Source organism: Sturnus vulgaris, chromosome 3 (assembly GCF_052056855.1).
Source record: "Sturnus vulgaris isolate bStuVul1 chromosome 3, bStuVul1.hap1, whole genome shotgun sequence".
In the NCBI taxonomy this organism is placed as follows: domain Eukaryota; kingdom Metazoa; phylum Chordata; class Aves; order Passeriformes; family Sturnidae; genus Sturnus; species Sturnus vulgaris.
In genome coordinates, this window is record NC_142245.1 from 37425938 (window position 1) to 37442059 (window position 16122).

The 16122-nt window shown below is 38.7% G+C and overlaps 1 protein-coding gene and 1 long non-coding RNA gene across 5 annotated transcripts in view; both read right to left on the reverse strand.

Moving 5' to 3' along the window:
* RMDN2 (regulator of microtubule dynamics 2) overlaps window positions 1-13387 on the reverse strand; it is a 49608-nt gene extending 36221 nt beyond the window's left edge. The window contains exons 1-6 of one of the 4 annotated variants that reach the window (XM_088161373.1): window positions 13370-13387; window positions 12711-12786; window positions 9104-9218; window positions 7922-8388; window positions 1451-1646; window positions 400-502 (exon numbers count right to left, since the gene is read on the reverse strand). In XM_088161373.1, coding sequence (XP_088017499.1) covers window positions 400-502; window positions 1451-1646; window positions 7922-8376 — 754 coding nt within the window. In that variant the 5' untranslated portion in view covers window positions 8377-8388; window positions 9104-9218; window positions 12711-12786; window positions 13370-13387. Of the gene's footprint in view, window positions 1-399; window positions 503-1450; window positions 1647-7921; window positions 8389-8859; window positions 8930-9103; window positions 9239-12710; window positions 12787-13369 lie in introns of those variants that run through there. The other 3 variants (XM_014876562.2, XM_014876554.2, XM_088161374.1) reach the window with 3 other exon arrangements.
* Window positions 13388-13480: 93 nt separating this feature from the next.
* The window catches only part of LOC148224285 (uncharacterized), a 61716-nt gene continuing 59074 nt past the window's right edge, over window positions 13481-16122 (reverse strand). Inside the window, exon 3 of the long non-coding RNA XR_015802281.1 lies at window positions 13481-13617. This is a non-coding gene — a long non-coding RNA (uncharacterized LOC148224285). The remainder of the gene's footprint in view (window positions 13618-16122) is intronic.

Genomic DNA, 16122 nt, shown 5'->3' on the forward strand with positions numbered 1-16122 from the left:
GCAGAAAAACAAACCTCGACCCAGCCTTAGCATTTATTTATTCCTCTTTCTCTCCAAAAGATGTAATTAAGAAACTGTGCTGACAGCATCTGGCAGTTTTCACATTCTCTAGCCATCTGTTTCTCAACAAAATAAACGATTTTAAGGCAATCTGCAGAGACAACATCCTCCAATTATGACCCATAATACTTCTCTGCCACTGATTTTAGATCTCTCACTGAGGAAAGAATGAACTGAAGTTGTAAACTGTGGTGGCTTACTACACAAAACATTATTATTACAGTACAAATGCTCCCATTTATTGGATCGCAAATTTCTTAGCTTGGAAAACTTAACCAAAGTTCAAAGCATGTTTCACTACATTCATTCAGCATTCTTCATAAACATTTTTTCTCTTACCATCAGTTACATATTTCCTCTTCTCCTCAGCATCAGTAGTCATCTCAAACAGATCTCCATAAGCACGTGCAAGCCTCCAAAGAAAGTCCACATGGTTTTCGTACTGAAAGCAGAAGACAGCTACGTAACTAAACTGATCAGAATGTGATTTAAACACAATGCTTAAAATTAATAACATGCTGAAAGCAAGTAATCAGAAGATGGCATATTTTTTTGTTAATTTTCTTTCCTTCTACATGCTACTTTTAGTTCATGTGAGAACCAGTTGACCAATTTTCCATGAACAAAAATGAATACAGCTTTTGGAAAAACCCTAGACTGTCAAAAGAGGTTTTATTTTATAAACCAGTTTGAACTGCTTTTAATATAAACATTTACAAGGTAATCCAGTAAAGCACAAAAAATCCCTGAACAAAGTTATGTGTATTTTCTTTAGGGAAGCCATAAACACCACACTCACAATATCTCATTTACCTTCCTTGGTGTTCCAGTATTTGATGAAAATACAATCAGAACTAATTCTTGCCAAACCAGAATAAAATGGTACACTGAACTGAGCACGGCACATCAAACCACCTTTAAATTTTATCTGGAGTTACATATGGGCTCAGTAAAGTCAAAGGAAAAATTCATATGAAGGATATTAGAAAGGTATGAGCACACTAGATGCTTCTAGTTTGAGAACAGGAGGTCTGGTTACTACTTAATTCTACATTATTTTCTCACATAGACTATTCCAAAACCAGCAGAAGTAAGTATCATTTACATCGGAAAAAGCCCATTATTTTTCTTTGTTTTATGCAAGAATTCCTATGTCAAACAAAGCCTCAAAGTTATTGAATTAGAATGGGATCTGTAATAGCAGAACTCCTATGCCCACACAATGTGAATATTGACACAACTTTGATATACTGCTTTTTGACTGCATTTTAAAAATATGCTTGAAATTTCATCACCATTTCTATGCACATTTTAAAGCTTGTATTTATTTCTCAACAGCAGTGTAAAGTATAAGTTAATAGCAACATTATAACAAGTTTACCCACAATACCTTTTCATCTTTCTCAAGTAGCAGTCTGAAGCCCTCTTTTTTATCCTCCTCTGAACCCTTATGCAAATTGTCCACCTGCTGTAAAAGATTAAGTAAGTCTTCATCTTCTTCTGATTTCACTATGGCATCAGGTGATTTCATACATCTCTTTTCTTCCTCGGAGTCTCCTTCAGAATCAGTATGAGCGGTAAGGTAACTAAAATCACAGAGAACAATAATCATTTTTTCTTAAAAAAAAAAAAGTGTTGTTAAATTAAAAAGCAAAAAATTCAGAGCACAATTTATCTCAGTTGTCCAAGTTTAAAGGATTTTTTATTAACGATATCAAGTTTATTGTTATTATTACAAAACCTTTATCTTCAAAGGGACAGCATAGTCATATTCCAAACAAAACAGGTAAGTAATTATACTGTCCTGCTGCCCAATACTCCATTAAAAAAGGCAAATACATATTAGAAACACATGTAGCCTTGTGTTTCAAATGCAGAATACTTGAAATCATTGAGTTTTAAGACATGCTCTGTAACCCTGAATAGGCCTCTTCAACTCTTTACCTCAATTTCCCTATTTTTTGAAAAAGGAATGAGCTTACTAACCAAAATATAAGTGCTATAACAATAATTTATACAATATTTTCTTAAACACTCTCAAGATCTAAATACAAGCCAATAAAAATAACACCATTGTTATAAATTCCTTATTTTTTCCAAGCATTCTGAAATTCAGAGTATCTGAAACTAGAAAAGAGATTATATTAATTCATGATGCTTAGTGCACAAGTACTCAGCACAAGGCGGTCAAGGGCAAAGAAATATTTGCAAAAGTATAAATATCATGCAGAGATAAGCAGGTGGCCTTACTGTCCAAAGTGCTGAGAATACATTAGGGTACTTCAATTTCAAAGAGGAGCACTTGATGGCATTGTTTTTAAAAAGTAGCCTTTTGCCTATACACTGGAAATGGACAGAGAAGCCCCATCTCCTGCATTTCCACTTTTGAAAATACTCTTCTGGGGAGAAGTAATAATGTAAACCTATGAGCTGCCTAAATGGTTACTATGAGTACAAAAAGCATGGAATGGTACTATATACATTAATAACTGAATATTCAAAGTAGGCCACAACAGTCAGAATATATAAAATTTACTTCTTTTTTTCAGAAATATAACCAGGACAGAATGCTAGCAGTCAAAATGAAGGTCAATAATCATGGCTTTCAAATATTCTGTTTTCAATATGTTGATTTCAGAACAAATCAATGTATCAGAGCAGATACACTTACAGCCTGTAAATGAACAAGTACAACTGCTTATGAAGCTACAGAAGTGCTAGATGTGGCACGACAGTTTTGCTGCAAAATTAACCCAGTGACACAGGAAAGAGGAGTCAAAAATACATTTGGATAAAACAATACATACACAGACCATGTGTACATGTTCAAATTGAAAAATATCACGCAACAGAACAGAGATGGAAAACTTCAAATGTTTCTACAGATCTGTTTCATATAATCTTGATGATGCTGAAGTTGATGACATATCCTTTGCTGTATCTTGCAGAGACTATATTCTGTCACTGAACACTTATTTTCCTTTTCTAAAACATTTAAAAACATAGCATATTGTTCTTTCATAGTTATTTTGAAGCAGGCACAGAAATATATCATGGCTGTATTTGTAAGAGCCCCAACTTAATCAAATGTACAAGGGAATTCCTGGGGAGTAGGACAATGTTTTAGCTCCAATACAAAACTCTATGATATGAAGTATGTCTGGAAAGTATCTTTCCTCACATGGTTTAAAGGCTCCATTACCCCCAGTTAAAATATAAATGTGCTGAGGATCTGGGCAATTCCCAATCTAAAATAAGGGCACTAGATAATATAAAAGAGCAACAACTAAGCAATAAAGACAAAAGCATCAGTTACAGAAATTTGGGCACTCTATCAAATGCTACCTAATCATGTAGACATGAAAGTGAGGAAACAGTGTTTGGAAGACAGTGTTGATACTTTTGACAGTATTCTTTATCTTTGCTGCATAAACATCTGCTAAAATTTCTATGATCACTACTGTTCCAGTCTTAGATAACAGCCAAAAATGTTTATTAGAAAATGCTATTCTCCCAGCAAAAAATATAATGGCTGGATGACAAAAGCAAGGTTGGGTTTACACGCAAGCCCGTTGGGCTGTCAGTCCAAACAAGCCCAGCAGAGATTTCTAGCAGCACTATATCAAATGTCATGACAAAACATCAAATTGAGGCCAAACATCAAATTCACATGACATCAGGTAAGGCATATATTTTTGGGAGACTCATAGAAAAGGTGTGAAGTAGGTCACTATCTAACAGACCATGTGAAGCCATTAGGAGCTAATTACAAAACAGCAGAGAGGGCAGGGTCATTTCTTACCCATTCTCTCTCATCTCCACTGTCCTGGCAAATTCTCTCCTACCTCCTCCATTTACCTGCTTTATGAACCCTCAAAGCATTTAAATATGCAACAGATACTCCGAAACGTTGAATAGAACATCATAAATTTCAATTTATTTGTTGAGCAATATCTGCCTTCAACAAAGCAGCTACCAGTCTTATACATCTGTGCATTCTAAAGCACTAAAATCAGTATTGACACAAACAGAAGTGAAGATTCTTCTCAACACAGTTTAAAAACTCCAGGACTTTAAGGACTGATAACACTACTCCAAAAAAGAAATAAAAAGACAACAAGGAACAACCATTTATGGCTTGTTTTACAAATATTCCATACAAGAGAAATCTGCAATTTTACCTGGTGTTTTCCTTGCAAGAGGTTTTACCAGATGATAAACAGAAACGTGAGTATTTACAAGTCATAAACACATTGATCAATATTTGAGAAAATGGAAAAACGTTTAAAAAATGTCTAGAATCAGTGCCAACTTGTTTTCACCTTTATTACCAATAGATTTTAAATAAACGAGAAAAACAGTGATAACAATGTGAGGAGCAACGATCAGCCAACAGGACACAGTTGTATCACAGTGGACTGTTCAAAGTTCAAAGAACAAATGGCAACTGTGCTAAAGACTCACCCCACCGTGGCTAAGCAGTTCAGTAAATCCCAGCACCTAGTACCAGATTAAAACAAACCCTAAGCTACATGACATAAAACATTCCTGTAGCATAAACACATTTGGGTGGTTCAAAAACCAACTGTGTTGGGGTGTCTGTAAATTGGCAGACACTAGGCCTAACCAGGTATCATTTGTCCACAACGCTTCAGCTTTTAGACAGATCAAATGATAATCTGTTGTCTCTCTGCCAACTTAGAAAAAACCACAAGCTGACACAAACACCCTCTCATCTGCTCTGGCTAATTCCACAGAAAGGCGATTGTATGTCACAGATTGATCTGGATCAAATTTGCACTGTATGATCCAGCATATTCATCAGTAATGATAAGTGGTTTTCAAGGGAAAGTTTGGCAAACTGAATTCTTAAGCCAACTGAAGGTTGCATTTAAAAGAAATGAACAGCAAAATAAATTAGAAAATGCTAAGTGTAAGTGATACTCAGAAGTAGGCAAGGGAAATTTTTTTCCTGTTGACTCAACTATTTCAAGGAAAAATTATAAATAGAACATCTGTCAGAAAAGAATTTACTGCAGTGAATCTTTCTGATGCCAAATGCAATTTGAAGAGCTTGAATGCTGGGCCAGCTGAAGATGGGTGCCAAACATGACACTGATGTCCAGGGTTCATCACTGCCACATCAGGGTGGAAACAGCTTGAAAATCACAAAGAGGAGAATTCGGTGACATGCTCCGTTCCAGGTGATCATCTAGACACAATTTATTTTATTTGTAAGTGAATGAGTGCTTGTTACACATTCTCAAATGTTAAACATTGAAGTTTTCACTAGGACATTACCGGAACTGAAGCAAACTTAAAAGAAAAAATAGAATACAAAAAAGCACAGACTAGAAACCACAGACTCATTACCATTTAATGTCTCATCCATTCAGTGCACCTTCCATTCAGACTGTCATTATGTAAAAATATAGCTCATTTATTAAAACACATGTGATATTTCTCCACTTACAGAAATACATAATTTTTGAAAGGCAAAACAGAAAGCTTCTTTTCCCAAGGTGTTGAGTACCAACAGTGACATTGAGAATATGCTCAGAGCAGATCAAAACTGTGAGGGCCTTCTCAGAGAGTGTTAGCTTCCAATATTTAATGAAAAACCTCGGTAGTATTAAAAGCTTTTCTGGAAGAAATTTACAAACCTGAAACCAATGTAGTCATAGAGCACAGATCCATAAAACTCTTCAGATTAGCTTATCTGTCAATTCCTAGCATCTACCCATTTGTCAATTAAAACCGGAAGTACTTAAGCAAAATCCTATCTTCTGCATCGTTAAATTACTGCTGAGGCAGTGAAATACATTGCACGTACTTTAGATGGGAGTACATAAAGGTGAAAAAATGTTTATCAGTAACAAAGAGCAATTTTTTTTCTCTAGTGCACAAACAAGCACCTGAATGCACCATTGTGTGTGGAACTCACAGAAGACTATAAAACAGTGCACACGGTGTAATGCCTACAGCATATGAAGTGGTGATGTACAGTAACTGGAAAAAACCCAAGTGTTGCTATTGACCCTCCTGGCCATGAACCACAGCCATTAAGTTACAGAAAACCTCAGAAGAAGCTATATATATTGCAACTGTACACAACCTATTTGCAAGGGGAAGAAAAAATACTATTTACTTAAATGAAATCAAATTATCTCAAATTTAGAGAAGGTATGAAAAAAAGGACATCAAGTACAAGGTGTTAACAGGAAAAAAGCACACCTTTTTTCAAAAGGGATTGAAAAACAGCATTGGGAAAGAACATAGCCAAATGACTAATGCTAACTATAACCTTGAATTATCTTCTTTTCTTCTGACTGTACACAAATACTTGACAGAGAAGGCCTCTCTTAAGGACACACTCAATGCTCTCGCACACTATAATCACTCGTATTGGATCACTACATCAGCTTCTTCGTCACACAGAAGAACCTAAACACACAAGTTTCCTTAGTGTGTTCTCAAAGAGCAACACACCATTCCTGGTCAGAAAACAAGATTTTCTCAAATGCTATGTGTGGAATAACCCCTGCATTGCATCTGTGGACCTGGTAATTCATAAACTGGTCCCTTTGTCTTATCTGTATCTCTGAATATTTCATTCATAACATGAAGGCCTCTGCAAACCAACCAACGCATGAAATAATCTAAGAAACTAAGAGAACCAAGAAGTTTCCTCACCAGATGAAGGAGGAATGTCGTTGAACACTTGTGCCAATCCTGAATACTTAAAATAAAGAATTGGTTCATAATAGAACTGATAGGCCTTAAAATATGGTATCAAAATATAAGACTTGTGAACCATGTGGGCTGGGATGTAACACAAAAAGAAATTCTGCTCACAGGAACTGAAAATGGATGTGGAGAAACTCTTAAATATAGAATTCCATTAATATGCAGCACGTTAGCTGTCTTCAGAATATTACAGCTAGTTAATATACTTCTAAAGAGAAAATGTGACATAAGATGGGCAATTTACAGACATAATGCTGCCTACACAGACGTGTAAGACACTGAGAAGCGGCTCAAAAAACTCAGTTGCTATAAACATAGTATTAGTAAATTGCATGTAAGTATCTAATCTGATTATACCAAAACAAAGTTGTAATTACAGGAGATTAATGTCAAGACAAAAATACAGTGCCTCTCCTGGACCCCTGGTACATCATCCTCCAATGTTTTCCTCAACTCATGAGAATAAAAGATCCCATTAACTACGACGTGACTACAAGATGTAGTCAAAACTAGGAACTTTCTACCTTACTGAGTCAGTACCTTAAATTCCTCATGGTCACCTTTTGAACCACCAGAAAGTGTATACAACAGCACATATACTAAACATTGCCACTTGTACAGAGGTTCTGCTCAGACACAGCTGCCATAGTATGCAATGCCTGTGGGCGGAACACTGTAATAACTTATCTGTGAGGCTGATTAAAAACAATTATCAGAAAAAGCACATGAACATTCATATACTTTGAACAAACTCTGTCAAAGACACACTTTGCACTAGAAGCACTTTTAAAATTACACCATTATTCTGAACTTTGCCTCTCATTGCATAGCTATGTAGCAATACTGCATCAGCATTACCAAACACTCTTAAAAAAAAAATAAATCTGTATTATGCTTGGCATTAAGCCAACTTCAGCTATAGTGCAGATTCAGAGACGGTCACCAAGAGTTTCTCTGATCTAAAAACTGCTAATCTGAACGTTTGTATTTTTTTCCCAAAAATATAAAATTTAGATTAAATCTTTAAAGGGCTCCTGTTTACAGTTTCATATAGATAATGATGCAACTTGCACTGCATGTGTACAGTAGAATATACAAATTATTATTAACTCACCCTCCTTCACTTTCCGCCTCCTCAGAGCTGGTAGTTTCTCTTGTACCAGAAGCCGTCTCTGCTTTTCTTCGCCTTGTTGCTCTGTGTGATGGGCTAACTCTCTGAACATCACCCTTTCCTTGAAGCTCATTTCGAACAAGCTCTTCAAGTTTTGGAATAGCTTCTTTCAGAAATTCCACCTCTCTCTTCAGTTCGTCCACGCTTAGCAGCAGGCCATTCAATTTTTCTAGTATCTGCAGTTGCCTTCCATGTAAAACCATTACTGCTCCTTGCTCATTGGGAGCCTCATTTTGCAAGCCTACAGAATTAATGGTGTTACCTATATCCTGGAACGCATGTATACGCACAGCTGCACCAGGCTTTCGGATCTTGCGGTACCAAACCAGCACCAGGCTTAATCCAGCAGTTCCTGCCATTATGCCCAGTATTAGTCCTTTATTTTCGAAGGGAGACATTTCTGCACGCTCCTAGAATTGTGAGATAACAATAACAGTTTAAGGTGTTTTCCCCTGCTCTACGCAAGCGACTTGCTCTGCTATGAAATCACGAAAGCGTAAGGCAGGAAGAACTGCTGACACAAAGTTACACTTTTTGTAGGTTCTGCAACACAAGACAGCAAAAACAAGACAAGTGGGTTTGGGGGTGTGAGGGGCGCTGGCACGTGGGCAGGACCGGAGCCTTCACTCTTAACCCTCCCGGCACCCTGGGATTTGTTTGTTTTAATGCGAGAAACTCATATAATCGGATTTTCCGACACTGCAGAGAGGCGGAAACCCAGCTGTCAGGTCGGAGCGCCGCCCGGAGGGGCGTCCCGCCAGCCCCCCAAGCCCCACGGTGCCGAGGGGCTGCCGGAGCCCCGCGCTCATCTCCCGCCCGCCCCGCAGCCGCCCAGCCCCGGCAGCGCCAGCCCCGAGCCCAGCGCCTCCCCCGGTACGTACGTACGGCCGGGCCGAGCCGGGCCGAGCCGGGAGCAGCAGCACGTCCGGCCCAGGAGCCCGCAGCTCTCCCGCCGCGGCACAGGGGGCGGTGATACCCGGATCGAGGGGGCCGGGCCTCGGCCGGGCCGCCCGGGTGACGCGCGCTGCCCGCTGGAGGAGGGATTCCCGCAGCGCCGGGAATCCCGGCGGGGACTGCGCCTGCAGCGGACATGGCTCGAAATACGCTGTTCTAGAGCGAGTGTACCTGTTCGCGTGTCTGTCCTCAGTCTGGTGGCCGCTCGATTTCACCGATTTTTCACCCTTTTGCTGCTTCTACGCTACGGAGAAATTGTTTCCACTGCGTTGGTGGAGACCTGAAGCTGCAAGATCACGGAGAAACCCCGCCCAGTTGTCAGGAAGACGGGCAGTCCCGGCACAAAAGCTTCATTGCAATTTAAGCTGTCTAAGGCCCCAAAGCTGATTTCACCAAAGTCCATTACGGATTGCCCAAAGTCTGGAGGAACTTACCATCGAATCATAGAATGGTTTGGGGTGGAAGGGAACCCTATAGGCCACCTAGTGCCGGTCCTCCTGCTGTGGGCAGGGACACCTTCCACTAGAACAGATTGCTCAAAGCCCCATCCAACTTGGCCATAAACACTTCGAGGGTCAGGGCATTCACAGCTTCCCTGGGAAATCTGTCCCAGTGCCTCACCACCCTCACAGTAAAGAATGTTTTATTAGTGTCTAATCTAAACCTATTCTCTTTCGGTCCAAACCCATTTCCCCTTGTCCTGTCACTCCATGCTCTCGTAAATGGTATTGCCCCCATCTTTCCTCTAAGTTCCTTTCCTTCAGGTACTGGAAGGCCACAGTTAGGTCACAACAAAGCCTTCTCTTTTCCAGGCTGAACAATCCCAGTTCTCTCAGCATTTTTCAAAGGGGAGGCGCTCCATTCCTTTGATTAACTTGGAGTTCCTCATCTGGACTCATTCCAGCAGATCAATATCCTGTGTTGGGGACTCCAGAGATGGATTCAGCACTGCAGGTGCAGTGTCACCAGAGCAGAGTAGAGGGGCAGAATTGGATTTATCAGTGTGGGAGGTATTGCCCCTGTGCCCCATCTGAGATCACTTTTATTGGTGACTCTCACAAGACTCTCCTTTGCCTGTTATGACAAAAGGATCTGGCTTCTGTTTCTGGCCTTGAATGGAAGAAGGATCATCAGAGACAACCTGCTCTGACCATTCATCTTCCTGAAGGCCTGTGGAGGACCTGTGCACAGCATCCTGCCAGAATTTACAAGCACAGAACTCATGTTTTTCTGTGTGAGGGCTTAAGGAAACCGTCATGGAAAACCACTGTGTCTGTGCAATGGAAGAAGCTCCTCAACAGCTGAAATTGTCCTCAACCATACCAATCAGAAACAAACACAATTCTTAAAAACTATACTATTTGCCTTTAAAAAGTGAACAGAGTGCTGTTCAAAACAAAAAAAGTATCTAAAACAGGTACCAAGAACTCAAGAATTTTCAATCTTAGCACAGATTAGCAATTGTAAATTAGTCTGTCTATTTATCTTCAAAGAATTTAGTTTAAAACAACTACAGCTCTAAACTAATTCTTCATTAAGAACCTGGGGATGAAACTACTTTTATGAAACCAAACTACAATCTGAGACAAAGGTAGAAATTTGTTAGAATGGAAAAATGAATATAGTTTCAGTATTTTACAGGTTTCCCAGTTACAATACAATAATAACAAAATATATAATCTCTTCATATGTTTGTAATTTGAAATTTTTAAACCAAGGGTGGAATTCTCTTCAATTTTATGGAAACTTCACTAAACTCAAATTATTTTTAAAAATTTCACTCTAAGTAATGGTTTTAAGATACACAATCAGTGTTTTAAAGTGGAACAAGAAAACATGAATCTTCATATGCTGATAGTGTTTCAAGTGTTCAGGAATGGTAATATAAATGTGTTGGAAAACCTTTAATTTTTGTTTTCTTTTTTTTTTTTTTTCAGTATAGTCTGCCAAAGTCTTCCTATAAGCCAATTAAAACAGAAAAGGAATTTTTAAAAAGTATGAATTGGAGGGCAAACATAGCACAGAGCTCAAACAAAATACTATGGATGCAAAAAGCTAAGTGAGTATTTTCAAAGATTTTCTGAAGTGACTGTCTCAGGCTGCAGGCTTTCGTTAGACAAGGAGAACTGTTTTTCAAAAATAATTAATAAAACTACCATCTACAGTGCCTGGATATGTAGCAACTATGAAAATCAGGTCACCTGTCTGATCCCAAACTCCTTGTTTGCTTTTTACCTGTCGCCATTTTAACCAGGCAGAGAAACATGGAATCATGGAAGATATTGCATATATGTAGAAACTTGCTGGAACACAGCAGCTTTCCAAGCTGGGGAACTAAGCATCAAATTTACCTAGATCTGACATAATTCAATTGGCCTAAATATGACATACGTTCTAAAAAACTGAAATAAATGTTAGAAAAGTACTGTTCTGCATATGAATTTTTCCTAGTTTAAAAGATACTTTGTATCTGAAGTCGTAAAAAAGAAGTCCAGACAACCATCTGTTATAAAATGGTTAGCCCCAAATATTTTTAGTGTATTTTCAGCCTTATTTCCTAAGAACACAAAGTTTATGCCCCCAGGTTGTCTGTACGTTGTCCTTCTGACAAGCCATACCATGACATATTCTCCACCCAGTAGCTCCTGAACAGGGAGCTTAATTTCAGCCAATTGTGACAGAAGAAATATGTCAAGATCATAGAACTGCAGAATTATAGAGTGGTTTGGGTTGGAAGGCATCTTTAGGATCATCAAATTCCAACTGTCCTGGGATGGGCAGGGACACCTTTCCCTAGAATAGGTTGTTCAGGCTGCATCTAACCTGGCCTTGAACACTTCTAGGAATGGGGCATCCTCAGCCTCTCTGGGTACCCTGTTCCAGTGCCTCACCACCCTCTGAGTAAAGAATTGCTTCCTAACATCGAATCTAAATCTCTTTTAATCTAAACCTACTTGTCCTATCATTGTTTGCCCAAGTAAAAAGCCACTTTCCCTCTTTTTTGTAGACTCTTTGAAGTATTGAAAGGCCAGTCCAGGTAGTTTCAAGAAGGCCAGCAGCTTTGGAGTGGCAAGAGTTTGTGAACATCCTGCCTCCCTCCACCCCTGACCTCAGGCAGATGCATGGGAATGAGCTTAGCACACCAGTGCTGCAACACTGACATACCTGCATAGGGCACCAGCCTTCTTACAACACTACTTTTGTAAAACCAGGACAGGCAGTTTACTGGTCTTTTGGGAAATTTTGAACTTGAACAGCATTTTTATGTCATATTAGAAAAGTTAGCACATGATTGAGTGATTGTGTTCAATGAATCAGAGAGCTATTACATATTAAGTAATTGATGCATGCTGTTTCCAGACAAGGTGTAGCATAATCTACTGATGGTTTCATTTCTGTATGGAAGGCATTTGTATTTTACAATTTTCATAATTTTCTTTAGCTGTAATTCTTCTGTCCATTTTCTTTTGTGATATGCTGTTCTTTCTGAAATGCTCCTCCCTCCCCCGCCCCCAAGAGATTAATCTACTGCTTGTAACAGATAGAGAAACCTTTAATGAGGTAGTAGCAGTTCATACTTCAGCAGTTGTCTTGTAGGCGTAAAGTCAAATATTGTTAATATGTCACCAAACATTGTGAAAGCTTAAATACCTTTGACCAGACTTGCAAGCACCTTGCCCTGTCTGGATATCAGAACAGTCAGAAATCACTGTTTTGTCACGTTTAGTTGAATTCTTCTTATTTTTTTGCTATAAAAATAAAGACAATTGTATCTTACCTCAAAGGGAAGCACTCACTGTCAGACTTGTCAGTATTCTCTGCTGCTTTTGGCCTTTACAGTTGTTCCAGTGCCCCTATTGAAAAATTATTCAATTGAAGTTAAAATGAGATGGGTAATAGCCCACTGATCTTTTCTGTTTTCTTGAAATAAAGACATACTGCTTAGCACAATTCCCTGGGGAGATGAGGCTGCCTCTGCCTTTATGTCTCTGTGTCTGCAAACGTAATTTTACCTCTCTCTCCTCCCCAGTATTTTTGAATCTTTGGCCAATCTCAGTCAAATTCAACAGAGAAACTCTTAATAAATTTCCTTGAGTTAGTTGATCTTTTAAAGAAGAAATCCCTGAATTAGAGTCACTGCTACGGGGAAGATTGCTTATCTCTTGGTGCACAACTGAGAATCCACACAGGAGAAAAGCATTTTTCAAGGACAGGAAAATCTAAACCAGAGCTCTCATTTTATCAGATGTGAACAAACAGAACTACAAGTTATAACTTGATAGGAAACCTGGCTTAATTAGTTCAACTGCACTCACAACCATCTGTTTATTTATTTATTTATTGTGTTGATAGGATCCAGTGCTGTAATTTCAGCTAAGTACAAATGGTCACTGATGGCATGGCATTTCAAACAGCAAAAGAAAAAAAAGTACGTACTGTTCCTGCTTCTTTGTATCTTCAGGAATCTCAAGGACAATATCAAAATATATTTATACAAGCTCTTAAAATTTTCAGGCCAAGGTACATGATTCAGTTTCCTTGATGTAAGAGATGAGAGTTGACAGCCCAAAAGAGTTTGCGTATGTTGTGTTGACAGTAATAGGAAAAAATAAGCAAGGCTACATCTGATGTAATTCCACAGTACTGCCTGATTTCTTCACAAAGAGAAATTGTCCTTGGAGTCCCTGGGTAAAAAGAGGGAAAATACATGAATAGTCATAAAAAGAAAAACAATATGTCTGTATAAATGTATATTTTACATGTATATGTATATGTTCCTTGGGAGTCAAAACTCAAAAAGAATCAAACTCTTTATAAAGATGTGGGTGTGTACACACTGTATTCCACATCACCCACTGTATTTTCTTTTATGAATAAAAAGTGTCCCTTTTTTCAGCTTCTCTATAAATATGCTATTTCAAGAGCATACTGAAGTATTTTAAAGAGCTTTACTGTTTCCACCTGCAAATAGCAGCATGCCCCTTCCCAAACTCCAGTAAATATTGCCTAATGGCCCTAGGATGTCTGCAATTTCACATTAAAAAAATCATCATCCAGGTGATGTGGTCTGTTCTTCCATAATTTCTGTCCCTCTTCTCTGCTACCACTTTTGAGCTTATAAAAATTTCCTTTCTGATGTCAAGTTTCCATCTAGGCCACTAAGGCTTGGTACATATTAGCAAGCAGTGGGGACTGACAGGAGTGGGTCTCTGGACCAAACAGCTGGTGCCGATGCCCTGACATCTGTGCTGTGCCCTGGGTTAACTTTTGCCAACTCCAGCCTGATCACAGGGGCTGTGTGCCCATTTGTGGCCTGAGTGCCTTGGCTGTGCTTTCTGCAATGGATATTCCCAAAGTGCAACCAGGTGTTCCATGCCTGGTATGTGGTGAAGCAAAGCTTGGCAAGCTGGGACAATTGGGAAATTGGCCTCCGAGGTGCACACCTGACCAATCCAAGTCATTCCTGTATACATACATATTACACTAGGAGAGTTTGATGTGGGTTACACAATCATTCAGGACAGAGTGAATACAGGGGGGGAGTTCACCTCCCCCGGCAATTCCTGAGTGCTGGCAAAGGTGTTCCTCCTTCATCATGGGATCACTTTTGAACAATGACAATCAATAAGTGCAGCTAAAAGCATGAGGAAAAGTGGTGAAACCAGGTGAATTAAGGGGAAGCATAAACAAACACCTAACCACTTAATATGCAATAACAAGACAAGATTATTACTGTATGCAATGCACCCACACATACACACTCACACAAATATATTTATGTACACAGCATTTTAGTTTTGCAGATGGTTTCAAGACACCTGAGGTGCTTTTCCACAAGGACATTGGTCCATTAAAGTAAAATGTAAATGTAGATTTTATTATTTTAATTGGTGTTTGCACCCTCATCCTGATGTTTAAGAAACTTTCCCTGTGATTCTGAGCTGCAGATTCCTACAGAGTAAATAAACCAGGTGACCCTTCTGAATTTTGGTGAGATGGGCTCCCAAGTCCTTTGCTCATTCATAGTTACAGTGCTGCTATCTTGTGGGAAAAAAGGCAGCAGCAACTGCAACACTTGCAAAAGTTGATATTGAGTCATTGTCAAGAACTGTAATGATGGCCTTCTAAACGTTTGCATGTTTCTTTGTAATTTAGAAAAACTGTGTTAGTGTGATTAATCCATTAGGTTATATGGAGAACCATTATTTAATGGGTCCAGATTGCAATCTGGGCTCTCTTCAGTGTGAATTTTGGACTGCATTTAGCAGAAGTAACAAAACCCCTCCCAGGACATCCTGGAGTATAAGCAGTGCTGCGTCTCTGAAAGCAGTGAAACTGTTTCTTCTATTGCCACTTCTTAGGGACACTATTTAAAGCTACTGCAGGGATATGCGATATGCCATTTCAAAAATCCATATCTAATGAAAAGATAGAAAAGCATCTCGGGCAACATTACAGTATTTCTATGAAACAAGCAGATTTTTGGCCAGAGTGGTTGTTTTAGAAGCATTTTCATTGGCATGTGCCTTAAAAGTCAAACTGAAATACCGGGGCTTTTTTTCTGAGAACAACAGAGTAAGATTCCAGAGCTAGAAAGAAATTGTACGAACAACTGAAACATGTTTTTATTGGGTTTGTTTGTTTTGCAGTTTTCAAAAGCACATGGAAATACAGATTTGTATGTCACCAGGTGCATAGAATATTTGACAGGCTTCTATCGCATACTGCTATAATCCACTTTAACAGGTTACTAAGCAGCTTTTTAAGATCATCTGTTTTCATAAAAGAAGTATTTAATTTTTTACTCAATAGTCTTGGATTGTGAAAGCAGGACTTACACAACCAAAACACCTAGAAGAGTCAAATACAGTCCTGCCCTTCCAAAGGGCAAGAATATAATTTCCAAAAGTATTATTATGTATTTGATATATACTAAAATATGGTTTATCTTCCAATTGTGAAACAATCCATTTTTCACATTCCTGGTTTTTTAAAAAAATTTTTACATTTAAAACGCCTTTAAAGGAGTCTACAGATCTGTCTATCTCATAAAACTACAAGTCCTATTGAGCAAGAAGTTTGAAATATGCATAAAATTTAGCACTATACCCTGAACAAGTCTGATACTCATCACGAGTTAGTCTGAAGAGCCAACAGCATATGAGGCATCAAATTATGTAGATAAGATA